General features: G+C 45.1%; 1 protein-coding gene across 3 annotated transcripts in view; it reads left to right on the forward strand.

Moving 5' to 3' along the window:
• The first annotated feature begins 2,480 nt into the window (after positions 1 to 2,480).
• The window catches only part of SH3RF2 (SH3 domain containing ring finger 2), a 146,161-nt gene continuing 128,168 nt past the window's right edge, over positions 2,481 to 20,473 (forward strand). For all 3 annotated transcript variants that reach the window (XM_069592335.1, XM_069592336.1, XM_069592334.1), the window contains exons 1-2: positions 2,481 to 2,817; positions 3,876 to 4,366. In XM_069592335.1, coding sequence (XP_069448436.1) covers positions 3,989 to 4,366 — 378 coding nt within the window. In that variant the 5' untranslated portion in view covers positions 2,481 to 2,817; positions 3,876 to 3,988. The remainder of the gene's footprint in view (positions 2,818 to 3,875; positions 4,367 to 20,473) is intronic.

Genomic DNA, 20,473 nt, shown 5'->3' on the forward strand with positions numbered 1-20,473 from the left:
GGATATTGCACAGGGGAATATTTATGATCAGATTTTTTTTAAACATAAATCAAGGTATGCTTGTACATACAAGCAGCAGAAACTCGTAAATATCACACAGCAGGTATATTTAAAAAGAGCACAGTCTGTAATCAGTACATAATTGTACAAATATAAACAGGAGTGCTGATGGGGTGAGGGTGGTTGGTGGCCTGAGCCTGGAGTCTGGGAAGCCTTGCAGAATTCACCTTTTTGTTTGTTTTGGAGGACTGGTTGTTCAGTTGATCTGATGCCAGGTTTGCATTTGGGTAAGCCAGGATGAAATCCCCATTGAAAACTCTTCCCCTGCTTCAGAAGCTTCAAAAGAAAATTTCTCCTGGAATTTCCACTAAGACTAACCTCGTCGGTGGACGATGGTAGGGACCACCTACAGGGTGTGACCTGAAAGGTGCTAGAACACCACTCCTGTTCAGCGTAAACTTTCTCTGCCCCACATTAGTGTTGGAAATTCTACCATCACCATTTTATTCTGAAGAAATTATAATTGTTAAATATAGTAGCACTGGATCTATTCTGACTTCCTGAAATGGAATGTTCTCAGGGATGGGAGAATCTGAAGATGGGGTAGGTTACAGGAAGCATCCATAATATTGTGTATGAATCTTCACATAACACTTAAGTAAACATACATGGTGTACTTAGGGAAAATACATAACTTTATAACACACGGAACAATAATGATAAGGAATCTAGGCCCTGGGATTAGGCCACCTAGATCACAACCTCTGTGACTCTGGGAAAGTTATAGCATCCGCCTTGAAGGGTGGTTGGCAGGAAAAGGAGATAGTCTGTTCAAAGGCTTCGCACTGCTCTGGGACATAAATGTTACATTACTGGTCCTTGTGCAAGCATGCGTGTGCCAGTGTGTGAAGGTGCCGATGTGGGTATGTAAGAGAGAGAGAGGATGTCCAAGAACAGGAGAGGGGAACAGGTAGAGTTCCCACAGGAGTGGCCCTCTCTGCAGGGTGGAAGGACAGGGGCCGCTCACAGAGGAGGCAGATCAGCTTTACCAAGAGGCGACAGCAAAGGGTCTCAAATGGCAAGGGGCTTCCTGATAAGCACAAAATCTAAACTGGAAATTAATTGAAGGAGACAGGTAATAGAGTAAGGTGTGGTGGTGTTGAAGCTCAAAACACCCTCCATAAAAGGGAGAGGGGAAAAAAAAAAAAAAAAGAATTGAAAGTGATCTCTGAAATTGACACAGATCCAAACTAGGGCTCTGCACCTGGGGGGACATATGACTTCATCTGCTCCATCCCTAAGATCTCCCCTGTTTCAAACGTCAAGCATGCTTGCTTTTTCAGAACTGACACGAAAGAACTTTCTAAAACAAACAAATCACCACAATCTGTTTGCTTTCTGCCTGATAAGGAATTGTCAGCCTTATGTCTGAGAGAGAAGACATACTCTCTAGTCCCAGCGCTGCCCCTAGCTTACTGGGCAACTTCAAGGAATCTCCCAACTTCAAGAATCTCTCAGCTGCCTCATCTGCCAAAGAATTTGATCGGTCACTTTCGTCATTATCTCTTGACTTTCTGCTGTCTTAGATGAGGTCCAGCTCACCTCAACCATCTCTCCTCCTCTTAAAGCTGTGTCACCACAGGACATAGTAGTGAAGGCCACAGATCACCGTGTCTCTTGGGATGACTTATTTAATGTCTCAGGTCTCTGTTCCCTTCTTCATAAAATGAGGGTAAGAGGCCAGTGTATCATTGGGCTGATAGAAGGATTATATGAGTTCATGAAGATAAAATATTTACAACAGTACTTGGCACAGATAAGGGCTACACTACTCTGTTGTTAGGTATTAATGATGATGATTATTATTTACTTTATTGGATAACTTTGTAGTGTAGTGTTAAAGTGTTAAATGAAATATACTATTGATAAATCAAGAAATAGAAGTATAAGCATTATTGGGGGCTAAAAAAGGCTCCAGTGGGTAGGATAAGAGAAGCTGGAATATTACTTTTTCTTTTTACCTTTTTAAATTTATTATTATTATTTGCACCATGCTACATAGCTTGGTGACTTGTGGGATTTTAGCTTCCCAACCAGGGGCCAAACCCAGCCCTTAGCAGAGAAAGTTCAGAATTCCAACCACTAGACCACCAGGTAATTTCTACTTTCCTTTTTTTTTTAAGCCCTCCTGTCCTTTGATTTTTCAAGGATGTGTCTGGACTACCACAACACTGTTGTTTTGTTTCGTGTTTTTAATTTCATAAGATTGAGCAAACAGATCGCTCAAGTCCGTCTCAAATCTCACAGTTCAAGGACTGGCTGATTTTATAGAGCAGTACTTTTTAGGTGACCGGTTTATCTTTGTGTTCACAGCTACCTTAATACGTTTGAACTTTTTAGGAAATCCTCATAAAGGTTTGAAATAAACACAATCACCTTGGCATGTTCATAACTTGAGTGTGTTTCAATTTCCGGGAAAGGACAGAAAATGAGGAAGGGGAAGTATAAACTTTGTCAGTACTTAACCTTAGAGGAAATTGACTTGTATTTTACCCGCTTGTAATCTTTTCCCTGAAATCGACTCCCACAAAGGAAGAATCGATTGGTAGCAGAGCGTGAGAGCGCAAAGGGCAGAACGGCGGTGAAAGCGTTAACCGGGCTGGGTAAGGCGATCCCTGAAATGAGTTAAGACTCGAGCTAAAGTTTTCAAAGCGGCGGCAGCAGCAGCTCCAGGGGAAACGGAAGCCGGTGGAGGGAGCCTGGCGGAGCATCGAGGACAGTGCTGAGCTGAACTCAGACCCTGGTGGCCAGCTCAAGGTTAGTGGCCCCCACCCCGCACACCTCCGCGTGCTGACATCTTTGGAGCTGTCTCAGGAGGGCGGGCGCCTTCTCCCAGCCTGGCTTGTCCTGTCTGCCTGTCTCCACCAGTGGGGCCACTGGCTCTTGCCAACCCTCCCGCTAGCGTTCCCCTAAGCCCTGGAGCTGAGAGGGATCGGGACCTGTTCCCAAGCCACTTTCCTTAAGAGGGGGACTTCTCAGACACCCACAAGGAAACTGTTCAGAATACACACACGCGCACACACACACACACACACACACACCCCTGTATTGGCTGCCCCATCTTGGTTCTTGCAGGCTGTGACCACAATCCCAAATTCCTACCTGCTTCAGTTGAAACAGAACAGTTGTCAAAGTAACAAAACAGGCTGTGCAACTTTATCTATGGGAGGGATGGTGTCTCTGAGGCTAAGATAATCAAGGTAAGAAGGCGAAAAAAAGAGGAACGAAAAGAAAGAAAAAACTTTCAAGCTCCACAGCCTGGAGTTGAGGCAAAACAATTTTTGAAAATTAGGTTCTCGTAGAAATTGTACATTGCTAGAACAAAATAAAGGGGGAAGATGTACTGTGAAGGACAGAATTCTACAACTACGGGAGATTCCCATACACTTATGTAAACAGCTTGTTATCAGTGTGATGCAGAGAACAGATACACTTAAAGAAGAGAAAGAGAGAAAATAGCTTCAGGGAAATTACATCCTGAGGGGCCTTTCATTTGAGATCCAGACGGACTGCTGGAAAGCTTCCTCCTTGGAGCCCCGGGTCAGTTCTGTCTCCCTTCTCTCGCCTTGCTCACGGAGAGGCAATGAGTAAGTTAGTCCAGCAAGCAGTCAGAAGCTGTATTAGCTGCTCCCTCGCATCCTCCAGCAGGCAGGAGTCGAGGTCTCTACCTGCTAGCACTGAATCAGAATGAGTCATCTGAAACTTGGGTGCGGAAACGAAGTCCCTGCGAACCGCCTTATGAGGCTCTGCCTCCTGTAGGTGGGATATACCTCTGAAGGCAATCACAATTTTTTCCGTCTTCCTTTCTCCTTCAGACAAGCGGGCATCCTGACGCTCTCAAGAAGCCCCGTCTCTACCCCCACTGGCTCAGCTGACCAGACCATGTGGACTCTGCCCCTCCAGATCAGGACTGGAGTTTTAAAATAAAATGGATGACGTGACGTTACTTGATCTTCTGGAGTGTCCCGTGTGCCTTGAAAAGCTCGATGTCACCGCCAAAGTTCTCCCTTGCCAGCACACCTTCTGCAAGCCATGTCTCCAGAGGATTTTCAAGGCCCACAAGGAGCTGAGGTGCCCCGAGTGCAGGACCCTGGTGTTCTGCAGCATCGAGGCGCTGCCAGCCAACCTGCTGCTCGTGCGCCTCCTGGACGGCGTGCGGGCCGGACAGGGCTCGGGGAGAGGGGGGTCCTTCCGCCGGCCTGGCGTGCTGACCCCGCAGGACGGCAGGAGGAGCAGGACTCACCCCAGAGGTCCGCAGTGCAGTCCTTTCCGGCTGGTGCCTAACGTCAGAATCCACATGGATGGGGTAAGAAAGATCTCATCTGTTCCTTCGTGTTTCCTTGGAGGTTGGGTTTGTGCACGCCAGCAGCTGGGGCTTCTCTTCTTTTAGCTCTGTTTCAAAGAGCCGCTGCCGAGGATTCCCTGAGGATAAGTTTCTGTGGGTGGTGATTGTCGTACTGAGACTCAGTGGAACCCTGAGCCTATCCAGTCCAATCAGGAACTTTTAAAATTCTTAAAGCTACCCAGGTCCTCACTGCTTCTGGTCCAGAAGGTGGTAGAACATGGAAAGCCTTCTTGACTGTTTATTTATTTGTTTATTTTTTACTACACTGGGTCTTTCTTGTGGTGTGCAGGCTTCTCATTGCAGTGGCTGCTCTTGTTTGGAAGCACCGGCTTAGAGCCTGCGTCAGTAGTTGTGGTACACAGCCTAGTTACTACTGCCATGTGGGATCTTCCAGGACCAGGGATCCAACCCGTATTCCCTGAATTGGCAAGCAGATTCTGAACCACTGGACCACCTGGGAAGTCCTTTGATTATATTCTTGGTCTTTCATTTCTGCTGTTCTGAGGCCAAACCAGGGCATGGGAAATGCACAGAGGATGAGAAAAAGAAAAACAAATCCAACTGCTTGTCACTTTTGCAATCTCAGAGAAGTTACTAAATGTCAGGTTTTGTTTGCATTTTACCCAAATCCATCTTGCCACTCCCAGTCATAAAGTGCCATGATGACAATGCTCGTTCACAATCACTCAAAGTTATCAAGACACTGGACGCACAAAGTTCGATCAGGAAGGAAGCATCTATGTGGGTGGAGTGATTGACAGGAAAGGCTGGGCTGTGAAGTACAACCGACATGTACAGAAGCCCCAAAGATAAACCATACAGAAAATGCACATCAGAGCCTGCCATGAAAAATGAAGCGCCCCAGGTGAGCCACAGGAGATCACCCAGTAATGCATTTTGTGTTTGGACAACGTGAATCGTCCTGTCCAGCCTTGTGGGCACATCCTCAGGACTTTATATGACCTGCCTGTGAGCCTCATTCTGGGAAGCTGGGGAAGGGGATAACTCAAGAGAAGATCATGGTCCTGTGGCTCCAAGAGGATTATTGGCTGTCATCCCCAGAGTCAGTGTGTCTAAGTGGGCGTGGCACACCATGGGTGGGTGGTTGGCATACTCAGAAATTCTGTAAACTGCCACATAAAGCAAGCTTTAACCCTGGCAGTTAACCACGACTTTAACCATGACTCCCTGCTGTGAAGAGTATCAGAGGGTGGGAGGGTCTTCCCCGGACTCCTTCCCAACGAAGGACAATAGGCTCGGGAGTGCATTCAGGACAAGTTTCCAAAATATTCTTCTCAACAGCCTATTACTCCCTGGGCTCCCTGCACCCTTAAGCCACCCATGCAGCAGGGTAGTGTGGAAACTTTCCAAAAGGAGAGCAGGAAGAAACCAGGCTTCAGTGAGATTTCTTCACAGCAGACTTTTTATTGCCATTGTGTGAGAACACATTCCACAAAAGGGCTTGGTGCCCTCCTTTAAGGCTCCTTATTAGCCCTAGGTCTAGTCATCAATCAGAATCCACAGGCTTGGAAGAGGAGGGGTAGGGGCTCCAGCTTTCTCAGGCAGGCTGTGTTTACAGAGCATCAGGCTGAACCTCGGGTCAGCAGATCTCCCTTTGAATTCCTGAGACCCAGCAACCTGTCTCCTTCCTCACCCTGCAAAGTCTGACTTGCCTCCCTGCAGGGTGGAGTATCATCCATCACTCAGAGAGTGCTGGGAGACTGGGAGGAGGCAAGTCCCCTATCATCTTCGCATATTTTTGTGCATGCTTTCTTCTTTTTGATGTGGCTATGTTGCTAAGAAAAGGTAGCAACAGATGGATCCACAGCTACCTACTTTTTGAACCACAGCAAATTCCCAGGTCCCTCCTGGCATGGGGAGCTATAGGAACTAGAGCTCTTATTCTCTTATAGGAATAAGAGACAGCCAGTAAGAACCTGCATGTCCCTGGAAGTCTTTCACGAGGACCCATCACTTCAGACCAAGGGGCGGGTGACGGGGTTGTGCCCATCCTCTGAGCTGCACTGGACCGAGTCCTGCCATGAGGCTAAAACAAACCAAGCCGTTGAGGGCACCTGCTTTCCAGCAGCACCTGGTTTAGTGAAGATGCTCTATGAGAGGGCAGAGCCGGGGGCCACTCCACACCCTCACCCATTCCCTCCCTTTCCTGAGCCCACCTTTCTCCATGTGGCTCATTTCATACCTTTTGACTCTCTCAGTGGGGATGTGAACAAACTATTCCTGGATGTAAATACAGCTATAATTCTGCATCCTGTTTTACTCTCCCCAAATCTAGCTGACTCTCCTGAAGTGTTAAAGCAATGGTGCATCCCTGGGTTCAGACAATTGCAGATTATCTGAGAGTCTACACACTGTTCTGAGAGGCGGAGGTGCGGCCTTACATCCTCAGTCAAACCCTCATCAAGATACTTGCCCTCTTGGCCTCAGTTTACCCAACCCAGTCAACTCTTAATAATATTTGCTACCCTTCTTCCTCCAGGATAGTGTAAACATTATCTCTACAACATACTCATATCACTTTAGAAAACCTATGCTGGGTAAATGCAAAGCATCATCATTATCATTCATTTAAACTGACTATATGACTGTGGGCAAGCCACTTCAGCTTGCTGGGTCTCAATTTAAAATTCTGTAAAATGGGAAAATGTATTATAAGAGTGGAGAGGCATGGTGAGGCTTAACTAATGAGTGTTTTCAAGGCACTTTGAGATCCTTAGATGAAAGGCATTTGGAAGATCATTATCATAGTAAACATTATTATTGACTATTTATTGTGCCCTGTCGTGCATGAGACATTCTACAAAACACAGCAGGAGTGATAGTCCTTGCAGGAGAGTGTAATAGGTGTTATTATTGAACTTGAGTCTACAAGGAGTCCAGGCCAGTGTAAAAATAAGTATAAAGTACTCTACTAATCAGGCATAAACAACCTGTTGTCATGGGGTACCATTTTGCAAAATACCTCTTCCAGAGGACTCAGTGTTAAGGTGACATTCTCAAAGAGTTCATTTAATTTCCTGTTCAGGAGCTTTTTAAGTCCACAGTCTGTTCTGCTCACCTTGCCTCATCTAAAAAACAAGCTCATCGAGATCTTTCTGTTGGCTCAAAGGGGTCTGGTACTTTCTGTGCTAGCCAGTATGCCAGGGTGGAACCAAGAGCCACACTTCATCGTGCCAACCCAAGAGAGAAAAACAAAAATAGTCCATTGTGCCTACCTGTCTAAAACCCTCCCAAGCCAGTTGTGTAAAAAGAAAACTTGATAAATGGCTGTAGGTTTCTACAGCATGCAATTATTTCAAGCCAATAGGTAAGATCAACAGACTCCTGGAGGACCCATGTCAGTGCTGATGTCACTGGTTCTTATTCCTTCCCATATTTTGACCGAGCCAAAGGAACTTTGCAAGTCTTCGAGAAGATTATGGGCTTCTGAACTGCTGATCGCTCTTTCTCCTTCCTCCACTACCCTTTAATAATATTTCTGATTTAGAACAGGCAGGAAAGCAGTGAAGCTAAAAACTTGCAAAGTTAGGCATTGAAAAAGCCACAATTCAGATTCTGATTCTGCCTCTCGATAGTTGCATACTTTGGATGAACCTCAGGACCAGCCTCCAATTCCCCTTCTGAAACCTGGAGATAATAGCAGTACCTACCTCTGAGGGTTGCTCAGTCAGTTCAGTCACTCAGTCGTGTCCAACTCTTTGCAACCCCATGAATCGCAGCACGCCAGGCCTCCCTGTCCATCACCAACTCCCGGAGTTCACTCAGACTCACATCCATCGAGTCCGTGATGCCATCCAGCCATCTCATCCTCTGTCGTCCCCTTCCTCTCCTGCCCCCAATCCCTGCCAGCATCAGAGTCTTTTCCAATGAGTCAACTCTTCACATGAGGTGGCCAACGTACTGGAGTTTCAGCTTTAGCATCATTCCTTCCAAAGAAATCCCAGGGCTGATCTCCTTCAGAATGGACTGGTTGGATCTCCTTGCAGTCCAAGGGACTCTCAAGAGTCTTCTCTAACACCACAGTTCAAACGCATCAATTCTTCGGCACTCAGCTTTCTTCACAGTCCAACTCTCACATCCATACATGACCACAGGAAAAACCATAGCCTTGACTAGACGGACCTTAGTTGGCAAAGTAATGTCTGCTTTTGAATATGCTATCTAGGTTGGTCATAACTTTTCTTCCAAGGAGGAAGCATCTTTTAATTTCATGGCTGCAGTCGCCATCTGCAATGATTTTGGAGCCCAGAAAAATAAAGTCTGACACTGTTTCCACTGTTTCCCCATCTATTTCCCATGAAGTGATGGGACCAGATGCCATGATCTTAGTTTTCTGAATGTTGAGCTTTAAGCCAACTTTTTCACTCTCCCCTTTCACTTTCATCAAGAGGCTTTTTAGCTCCTCTTCACTTTCTGCCATAAGGGTGGTGTCATCTGTGTATCTGAGGTGATTGATTTTCTCCCAGAAATCTCAATTCTAGCTTGTGTTTCTTCCAGTCCAGCGTTTCTCATGATGTACTCTGCATAGAAGTTAAATAAGCAGGGTGACAATATACAGCCTTGACGTACTCCTTTTTCTATTTGGAACCAGTCTGTTGTTCCATGTCCAGTTCTAACTGTTGCTTCCTGACCTGCATACAGATTTCTCAAGAGGCAGGTCAGGTGGTCTGATATTCCCATCTCTTTTAGAATTTTCCAGTTTATTGTGATCCACACAGTCAAAGGCTTTGGCTGAGGGTTTTTGGGGAGAAATAAATGAGACAATTCATGTCACTTAGCTTGCAGCACCGTGACTGGTTCATATTATGTGCTCAATAAATTTTAGCTGGTATTGTTATTGTTATTAAAGCAACTCAAGACTTTCCACACTAAATTATGCACCATCTCCTGTTAATCAAGTGTCCCCCAGAGACGGTCTTTGGTACCCTGATTTTTGGTTGGTATGTGTGTCTCCAAAGGATGTGAGGCCATAATTCAGGTGTGTAATTCCTCCCAGCATGAGCTGGCTTGGTAGCTCATTTCCAAGACCCTTTAGGAGCTAGGAATGGATTCTAGGAGAAAACAATACTCGCCAGCTTCTCTTCTGCAAATGGCGAGCTCAGCAAAACACCATACACAGAGCAACAACCTGGTCCAGCTTCCCAGCATTGCCAACGCCTCCTTAGCATCTGTCTTTCCTTTCCCCTGCATCTTTCTATCCCCAACACAAATGTCGCCATCCTGGGTCTTGCAGGGCCAGACTCTCTCCCTTCTTTGTTAAACATCATGCCAACCACACACATTCTTATCTTGCTCGCCCTACCTCAGCGAGAACACACCTGCCACCTCCAGCACACAGACCAGGTGGCTGTGTCCTAGAGACTTCTTCAGCTGGTGTGGCAAGCAGCTGAGATGGAAAAATGAGGTCAGAAGGCACAGGGGGGAACTGAGGCTGGGGAGAAAACAAAGGGCATCCAGGCCCTTTCCTGGGTCTCAGCTGCTGTGTCCTACAGCAGTGCTGGGACACACATGGTCATCTCTGCTAAATTTACAAGGCAGTTAGAACCATCCTAAGCCCCTGAAGATAGCAGGCAGATGGCACTGGGTCAGCGAGGCCTGGATGTGGCAAGTGGAGGAGCCAAGTTTGAGAAGTCAGGAGACCCAGATAGTTCTCCGGCTCCTCCCACATTTGCAAACCTTTTACAAAACCATATGGCTCCAAACTGGCTTGACCCCCAACCTCTGTCAATATACCACCCTCTTAGTTACAGTCCTCCCCATTTCACTGATTCCTGTTTAAGGACTGTGGCCAAACAGAGCTGAGTTTGTGCTGGTATTCAATTGCTTTTGAGTTGTGAGGCCTCAGGCGAATCACTTAACCTCTCTGATCCCCAGTTTCCATATTTGTGCAATGGTGATATTAACGGTGTACATATGTCATAAGGCTACAATGAGATGATGTACGTAAAATGCTTAGTATACTATGGTGAATGTTAAGTAACAAAACGGTAACAATAAAGGACAAAGTTTGGAGCACTGGATTTGGAGCTCTTTGTACCCACACATAAACATACAGAGACCTCTGTTCAAAAATTAAGCGAAGGGGATAACAAAAGAAAAAGGGGTTCGTGAAAAGACAAAACTAGGGACTTCCCTGGCAGTCCGATCGTTAAGACTCCATGCTCCCAATGCAGGTGGCCTGGGTTCGATCCCTGGTTGGAGAACTAAGATCCCACATGCCAAGTGGTATAGCCCAAAAGCAAAGGGACAAAACTACAGTGATGAAAAAGTGTGGTTTTCAGTGGTGACCAGGGGTTATGGGTTGGGAGAAGATTTATAAAGGATAGCGTGAGGGAGTTTTATGGGATGAAGGGACTATCCTGTATCCTGTTTGCGGTGGCAGTTAAATGAATCTATATATGTGTTAATATTCATACGAATATATGCCAGGAGGGGAAAAAGTCAATTTTACTGTATGCCAATGTTTAAAACAATATTTTTAAAAATGAAAGGAAGCTCTTGTACATTTCTTTGAGTCTCTACATGATTTTCACCTGGCCTGCTCTGATGTCCCTTTGTGTCTGTGTATATTGGGTCAGTGCTATTGTGGAGAAGGATTTTGCCCTCATTTAAGCAATCAGGGTAATTCCTGTGGGTGGACTTCTCTCTGTTCTAGCAAACTATTCTATTAACTGCTTCAGTTTTCTCATCAGTTAGAGGTATCCGGCCAGTAGACAAACAGCAGTGCATCCCCTGGTGGAGATGGCCCAAGCAGATGGCTGGGGCGGAAGGTTCTCCTTACTCAACCTCAATTATCCATCATGTGCACTGGGGCGTGTCACCTAAGGGATTAGGCAGTGCATACTTTGTGTTGTTTCGATGCCTCTTAGGAAAGGTTGTCTGCCCACGTGTCCCTTCATACTATGAAGAGAGTATGGAACAAGGGAAAGTGCTTGTTCAGCCCTTGACACACAAACAGCATCCCCATCTATCTCATTCCAGATGCCACTGCATAGCTTTTGGCTGAGCAGGGACCAGCTCATATATGGTTCTCTTCGATCTCAATATCTTTCCCCTTTTTCATTTATTTAATTTAGTTTATTTTTATTATTTTATTTTGACTGCTCTGGGTCTTTGTTGAGGTGTCCAGGCCCTTCATTGGGCACACAGGATTTCTCTAAGTTGCATCGCACAGGGCTTTTTTTGCTATAGAGCATGGGCTCCAGAACACCTAGGCTCAGTAGCTGTGGTGCTCAGGCTTAGTTGCCCTGTGGCATATGGGATTTTAGTTCCTGGACCAAGGATCAAACCTGTGTCCCCTGCATTGGAAAGCAGATTTTCAACCACTGGACCACCAGGGAAGTTCCTCTTTCTCATTTTCAAATCTATGCTTATGTGTTAGACCTGTCTTTGACAAACTGTGTTATGTAAGTGGTTAATGGAGGTTCCATAAAGCTCCAGAGTCAAAGAAACCTGAGGTTGAAACAGAGTTAAACCTTTTGTCTTTGCTGCAGGACTTTTCTGTCCTTTTAGTGCTAAAGAATGGTGAATCTCCAAGGAGCAGACAATGATAAGAAACGTTTCCCAAATTCCTGTGACAGTGGTAACCCTAAGACTTTTATTAGTGCCTTGAGTTATATTAATTGTCCACAGAACAAATTTTGGGAAATGTTGTCTTGTACTAATGCAGAGATAGCTGAGCCCTCAAAGAAAATTCCTATTACAATTAGAGACTATTGATGCATTCCAAGAAGAGTTGTAGGCAAGTTTTTGTCGTTAGAAGATATTTTTGGAAAACTGTTTGAAACTTGCTACCACCAGTTTCTGCAGTATTTATTTAGCTCCTATCATTTTATTTTTTGGTCATGACACACATTATATGGGGTCTTAGTTCACCCACCAGGGATCAAACCCACATCCCTTGCATTGGAAGTACAGAATCTTAACTACTGGACCATCAACGAAGTCCCCTAGCTTCTGTCAGTAGTCAGCCATAGGTACTTTGGGAATCTACACAAGAAAATAAAGATTCTACCTTCTCAGTGCTTACTGTCTGATGGTCAGTTCAGTTCAGTTCAGTCACTCAGTCGTGTCTGACTCTTTGCGACCTCGTGAATCGCAGCACGCCAGGCTTCCCTGTCCATCACCAACTCCCGGAGTTCACTCAGACTCACGTCCATCGAGTCAGTGATACCATCCAGCCATCTCATCCTCTGTCGTCCCCTTGTCCTCCTGCGCCTAATCCCTCCCAGCATCAGAGTCTTTTCCAATGAGTCAACTCTTCGCATGAGGTGGCCAAAGTACTGGAGTTTCAACTTCAGCATCATTCCCTCCAAAGAAAAAACCAACTAATTAGATACATGTATTAAGCATATGTGTATAAATATATACATACATATCCCTGATTCAAAGATATTATCTATTATAAGATACATTATTTAGTTAAAGCCATAAAGGGAATTTAAAAAGCACTACTATATTAGATGTTCACTGTAAGATACATCCAATTTTAGAAATGTTAAGATATGAAAAAAGGACTGTCTTACTGAAGAGTACATATTGTCTGATTCCATTTATATAAAATTCCAGAAATGGCAAACTATAGTGCTTTTTGGGTAATGCAAATGTTTTATGTGGTGTTATATAGGTTTGTCTAAATTCATCAAATCATACACTTAAAAAGAGTACATTTTTGGTGTATATATATATAACCGAATAAAGTGATTAAGACAAAGAAGTCAGACTCAAAAGATATTGGTTTATGAAAATGTCAGATGAGGAGGTGGTTCAGGTTAAGGGAAAGAAACATCCTTTAAAAAATATGGACATTTTAATGGTAGGAAGGACACAGTCAGAGAATGAAAAGGCAGGGTCTAGTCTGGGCACGTGAGGGCTATGAAAGATGGGATATCTTGAACAGAATGGAAGTTGGAAGAGAGGGAGAAAGAGGTGGAGAGGAGTTGGCATGACTGGTTATCTGCTTCAAAACCACCACTAGGAAGGCACATGTCAATTACTCTGTAATTAAGTCTCTCTGTGTCTGCTTCCACATAATCACGTGGCCTATGGGTTGTATCTACCTGATGGATTCAGAGCAGCCAAACAAGATATCTCTGCTCTGAAGAGATGGCCAAGCTCCCTGGGTAAAATGAGGAGCAGTTCCCACTTCACTGGCAGACGGACCACTGTTTTTCATTGAAATGGTCAGGTTACCTGACAACCCCAGCGTGCAGGAGCACTAGCCAGCACATCCGCAGCAAGGGGGGAGCACGGGGCAGGGAAAGACAAGTCTATTCGTCATGAGCTGCTTCCTGCAACTTGGGTCTGTGTCAGCTGCCAGGGTCACACTGCTCCCGATGCCTGGCTCAGAAGCCAGGGCATTCAACAGACTGCTTCTAGGTGCCTGCTATGTGCCAGGCTCCATCTTGAAAGCTCACACCATTGAAAGTTCACAGCGGGAGTGCTCATGGGCTCAGAGTCCAGGACTCAAATAGCAGCTGAGTTCACTTTAGATCTCTGTCATTTTTCCAATATTTTATCCGAGCATCAGCACAACAGGCAACTTGTCCTGGTCTGGGTCTCAGTACCATGGTTGGAGCACATACCTACAGCCTGGCCCAGATTAGGAACCCTCAAATGTTTCTTGAATTAATGAATGAACACATTCATGTTTTTGGTAGACTTTATGGAGTCATGGAATAATAACCCCTCATAATGTGGAAATGAGCTCTTCCTGAATTGAGCCATGACAAAGCTCTATGAGGAATGAGCAGCATATTATATTAGGCATAAAGCCACGTGGTGGATGAAATATTCTGGAGGTGAATCACCTTATTAAATACCTTTGGGGTGACAGACAGACCATACTGCCCAGAAAACATAGTGGGCCAAGTTCAAAGCCACTTAGCTCATGAATTGTTAACCCTAAGAAGAGAGGAAATGTGTTTCCATATATGACCAAATTCCTGTATTGGAATCCACAAATGCAATGTACTCCTCTGATGGTGGGAAAAATATTCATAGTGAGTTAATTTATACTTAGCCCCAGTGACAGAAAGGACGGAGCATCAGAAGAATTTGCCAGTGAGTAATGTACTAAATTGGCCTGGCCTCCTCCATGAGGGAAGCAGCATTTCAGGTAGGAACATGGCTCCTGCACCTCTCAGGCTGATAAACCTATGTCACACATGTATATAATATAGAGAACATAAAACTGGCATCTTTAGCATTTTTGTGTGTATAGGGCGTCACAGTAAGGATATTTATGTTGCTGTGCACCCATCACCACTATCCATCTGTCTCCAGAAATTTTCATCATCCCATACTGAAACTCGGTACCAGTTAATAGCTCCTCATTGCCTCCTGGTGTGTGTGTATGTGTGTGCTGTGATTCAGAACCAAGGCTCTCCATTCATGTGTGCTGGCTGTATGCTTCTGGTCAAGTCGTTTAGTAGCTCTGAGCATCATTGTTACAAGATGAAAATAGGAAACTTAGCTCCTAGGGTTCTTGGGAGGATTCAAGGAGGCAGTTCCTGGAAAGTGCTTAGCACAGGGTCTGGACGAGGTGAGCTCCTAGTAAGGGTGAGCTGTCTGCTTGCACTCACCCAGGCAGGTTAGCTTGTAAAGCACTACCACGCTTATTGCGGTCAGCCTGCTGTTTTATTGCATTGAAGACATGGGGGTCACAGTGATCGTGGCTTCATTTGGAGGATAAGTCAAGACAGTTCTTGTAAAGTTCTTAGCACAGGGCGTGACACATACTACTTCTTGATAATAATTGTGAGGCATTATTATTATTTCCTATGCCTCATTCAATCAGCAAGTATATACAGGATGCCTTTTATGAGTAAGACCCAATGCCAGGCTCTAGTGAAGAACAAAAGCAAATAATATATGATTCTTATTAACATGTACACATGGAAGAGACCCAGGAAAACTGAGTAATTCACCAAAATGGCTGAAACCCTGCCTTAAAGAGCACATGGACTTTTGGGAGGCAGCCACCTAAGGTCATAATTACGAGGCAGGTAATAAGTGTTAAAACAAAGGACTTACTATGTCAGGCACTGGGTAAAGCACTCTTTACTACAGAATCTCCAGAATCTCATTTAACTCTACAAATCTGAGATGACTGCTACCATTTTGTCTACTTCACACATACGAGGTTTGTGCTCAAGCAGAGCTCATATAAGAAAACACAGTGGGAGAAAATGACTGCAGATCAAAACTGAGCAATCCTGTGTTTGTGTTCAGGGCAGTTGTTGAGGTTGCATTTTATTTTATTTTTTTTAATGCAGCGTGTTGTCTAGTCACTCAGTCATGTCTGACTCTTTGCAATCCCATGCACTGTAGCCCACCGGGCTCCTCTGTCCATGGGACTCTCCAGGCAAGAATACTGGAGTGGGTTGCCATTCCCTTCTCCAGGGAATCTTCCTGACCCAGGGATAAACCCGCATCTCTTGCATTGGCAGGCGGATTCTTTACCACTGAGCCACCAGGGAAGACCTAAATGCAGCTGGTCTTTTCTTTGTTGTTTTTAATTTTTTTTTTTTTTTTTTTTGGCTGCACCGGGTCTTAGTTGTGGCACCTGGGGTTTTTAGCTGCTGCATGTGAACACTTTAGATGTGGTATGTGGGGTCTAGTTCCCTGACCAGGGATTGAACTCCAGACCCTGCATTGGGAGTATGGAGTCTTAGCCACTGGACCACCAGGGAAGTCCCTGCAGCTACTCTTATTCTTGACCATTCACAGCAACCCATGACACTGAGGACAGCAAACCTCAAAATACACTGAGAGGCTTGTACACTGGGTGGGGAGTCCTGGCATCATGGTCCCCACACCGCTGGTTTGAAAAAATATGCCTTTTGGCCGCCATTCACCCTCACAACATGGAAAGCCAAGAGGATTAATGAGAGAGCTTGGATTATTCACTGTTAACCTTCCCTGAGAAGCTAAGGAGAAATAAGGCAAATATTTCCCAGGGTGCCTGATGCAAACCACCCTCGTTTAAGGTGATCAGCCACCTGCCAGTGTTGGAGAAGGCAAGTGGTTTGGGAAATTGGTCCACATAGCCACATAGCTGCAGCCCATCCTCCCATCTCAGTGTCCCTTTTGCTCCTCCAGGAAGTCAGGCCTCTGTCCCAAGTCCCGAGCCAGTCGGCCGCGGGTTCCTCCTCAGGCTCTCAGAGGCTACCCTCCAGCCTCCCAGCATATGTAAGCTCCTGAGGTTAAGGGGGTGTCTTATCTTCTCTGTACCCAGCAGAGTGCCTGAAATGCAACCAGCATTCAATACATATTGAAGTACTGAATGCGTAGTGTTGGTGATAATGCAAGAAACTGCAGTTAGATTCAGCATCTTCAAGGCCCTGGTGTTTTCCCCTGAGACAAGAGGAAGACATCCCCGCTATCTCATCCCCTGTATCCCTTTCAGCCCGTCTTGTTGACCAGGGTGTTTCTTGACTCAAGGCCAGGTGTGTTAGGAATGGCACATAAGTGCTTGCAGAGGATTCAGAGGTGAAAAAAAGAAGTCAGACCAGTATGGAGCTAGATAGAGAGAATACCACAACTGGCAAGTGCATTCCTCTGAGCAGGTTCCCCTGCTTTTGCAGAATTAAGGATGATATCGCCACACACATAGTATTTTAATTGGTTGCCAAGGCAATGCAGCAGAGTCAGTGGGTATGAAGCAGGAATAGATCTCTGCAGAGCTGTGCTCAGAAAGGGTGCTTGGCTGTGACATTAACGAGCTGCCTGGATAGGAGAACGGCAGGGCTGCCATAAATCTTATTTGGGGCTTTTCTTCAGTATATGGAAATGGCAGGGAAAGGGAGGGGCAAAAGAGAAAACTTCTCTTTCTGGCCCTCTGGAGAAGCAGGAGAGGTAATCTTCTGGATTTCAAGTTTCTCCTCGGAGTGGTGAACTTTTGTGGATGAGGGAAATCTAAGGAGATTTGGTTGCATGCTGGAAGGAAGAAGGAATAGGATGATTGAAGAACAGAAGGAGATGGCAGTGTTTTCTTCTTCTTGAGAGATCATAAAAAGGGCCCAGGATGCAGGGGCCTGTATTTTCACAAAAGGAACACTTTCCATCTACTCCTTTTACTTCCCTTTGCATGAGCAAGGAAAAGAATTTGCTATTAAATACATTTCTTTTGGGGGCTTCCCAGGTGGTGCTAGAGGTAAAATACCCGCCTGCAAATACAGGAGACATAAAAGACACAAGTTCGATCCATGGTTGGGAAGATCCCTGGGGAAGGCATGGCAACCCACTCCAGCATTCTTGCCTGGGAAATCCCAGGCACAGAGGAGCCTGGCTGCCTACAGCCCATGGAGTCACAAAGAGTCAGACATGACTGAAGTGCTTAGCATGCATGCATGTTTCTATTTATTTTTTCATTTTCTTAGGTTTTTGAATAACCAAGTTTTGTTTTGTTTTGTTTTTTTTCACAATCATAGAACTTTGCGGTTGAGACAGGTCCTGGGTTTTCTAACTTCTCTGTTTTACTTGCTGTCCCACAACCTAGAGAATCAGGCAAATTCCATCACATGGAATGCTCGTCCTGATGGCCTGGGCAAGGAGGGTGGGACCAAAAGAGAGAGAAGCCAGAGGGCGAGGTGGACATTGCTCATCAGCACCTTAATAACTATGACCATCACACAGCACACACCGTGTGCCAGACACTGTGAAGTAAGTATGGTTTTCTTGAATTCTCCCAGTAACCTCTGGAGGTCCATGATGCTTTCTCATTTTACGGATGAAAGAAGAGGCAGGATTTAAACCAGGTTTGCCTACATCCAACGGCTGGGCTCTTAACAAGATCAGTTAGGGTGTCCAGAACAGGCATGGTGCTCCCTTGGGCACCCCAGGGAGCCCTACACCATCTGCCATTGCCGGTCACTTTCTGTTGGCACCAACACCACCGTTCTAATGTGGTTGACAGACTTCCAGAGTATGAGGTGATCTCTAACCAATCCAGCTCCATGTGCATGATAAGCTGTGTCTTAACTGGATGCCACTTGGTCATAAATTGAAGGGTTTAAGTAGCAGAAGGGAGTCTAAGTGGGGGAATAGAGAGGGAGACCAGAGAGGAGGAAATGGAGTCAGAGAAAAGAGAAAGGTAGGGATAGAGAAAGGCAGAACAGACGCATGCGAGATGTAGACGGGGCAACAAAAACCAGGGAGGAAGGAGGAGGAAAGGGAGAAGCTGATCAAGGAAACAAGTGTGTGGGAGTAGTGGGGGTGGGAGGAGCAACCTTGGGGAGATGTGTTATCAGGAGGCATGTCAGGCTTTGATCCAAAGCTGGTCTGCTTTTCTCGAAGTTAAATAGAGTTAAAACAAAATATTTATGCTCCATTCCTTTCAGAAACCTGTCATCAGGACAGGCAAAATGGTCTATTATAGATAAGGAAAAATAGAGCCTGAAATTCAGGAAAGTCAGCTTTTAATCCTGGCTTAGCTGAGAACCAGCCCTGTGACATGAAATGCATCCGAGTGCTTACTAAATGTTAGCAGTTACTATGGTTAAAGAAAAAGTCAGATTCTCTGAGTCTCTGAATTCCACTGTATCAAAGATTTTACAGAATATGGAAATGATTCAGAAGTATTTGAATTTGTGTTTTAAAGAAAAAGATGCATAAATTTCTCCCTTTTCAAGGCTTCTCTGGTGGTTCAGTGGTGAAGAGTTCACCTGCTGATGCAGGAGGTGCAGGTTCAATCCCTGGCTCAGGAAGATCCCCTGGAGAAAGAAATGGCAATCCACTCCAATATTGTTGCCTGGGAAATCCCATGGACAGAGGAGCCTGGCAGGCTACAGTCTATGGGGCTGCAAAAGAGTTGGACACAACTTACACATTGTTGCAAGTGGCAAAATTTCATTCTTTTTCATGGCTGAATAATATTCCATTGTATATATGTATACCACATCTTCTTCATTCATTCACCTGTTGGTGGGCACTTGGGTTGCTTCCGTATCTTGGCAAGTGTAAATAGTGCTGCTAGGAATATTGGGGTGCATGTATCTTTTCAAATTAGAGGTTTTGGTATTTTTCACATGTATGCCCAGGAATGGAATTGCTGCATCTTGTGGTAGTTCTATCTTCAGGTTCTTGAGGAGCCTCCACACTATTCTCCACAGTGGCTACACAAATTTACATTCCTACGTGTTGGTGATTTTTGTTACTGTTTAATATTAGTATTGCCCCTGTTTTTGCATACTTGTCCATCTTATTCTACTGGGAGCACCTGGTCCAGGATCCAGTTGCCTTTTGCTTAATCTATCTAAAAAGTAAGCAGTTCTGTCTTATGAAAGATCTCTGAAGTATCTCCACACTGGAATTTCAGGAAGCAATGACACAGTCTTAGAGAATGTCTCTTGAGATCTCTTCCAATAAAGAGCCTCCAGCTGTAATAAACCTTGCTAAATCAATACTGTAACAGGAATGCTACTCTTGAAAGCACTATGGAAGACAAATATTTTTTATTCTGTACATTTGGGAAGAAACATGTAACATTATGTGGGTGCAAGATATGTGTGTTAGTCGCTCAGTTGTGTCCGACTCTTTGCAACCCCATGGACTGTAGCTGTCCAGGCTTCTCTGTCCATGGAATTCTCCAGGCAAGGATACTAGAGTAGGTTGCCATTCCCTTCTCCAGGGGATCTTCCTGACCCAGGAATCTAACCTGGGTCTCTCGCATTGCAGGCAGATTCCTTACCATCTGAGCCACCAAGGAAGCAAGGTAGGTTAGTGGTATAAACTAAACTCAATGAAAGGAAAAAAATGCTACATTGCAGTAGCAATACCACTAGTAGGTACTCATTACACAATTATATATTGGGTGTTCTCACTATGTACCAGGCAGAAAACTAGACCACAGGATATAACCATGAACAGACAGACATAAAATGTACACTCTACTGGGATCAATAAAAGAACAAAAAAGCCATGGTCTTAGTTGGGTTCCCCCAGGAATCAGACTCTGACACGAGAGTTGAGTGCTCGTAGATCATTTGGGATGTGTGAGGACATTGATCAGGGCATGGGGACCTCATACAGGAGAGGGAAGTGACT

Source organism: Ovis canadensis, chromosome 5 (assembly GCF_042477335.2).
Source record: "Ovis canadensis isolate MfBH-ARS-UI-01 breed Bighorn chromosome 5, ARS-UI_OviCan_v2, whole genome shotgun sequence".
NCBI lineage: Eukaryota > Metazoa > Chordata > Mammalia > Artiodactyla > Bovidae > Ovis > Ovis canadensis.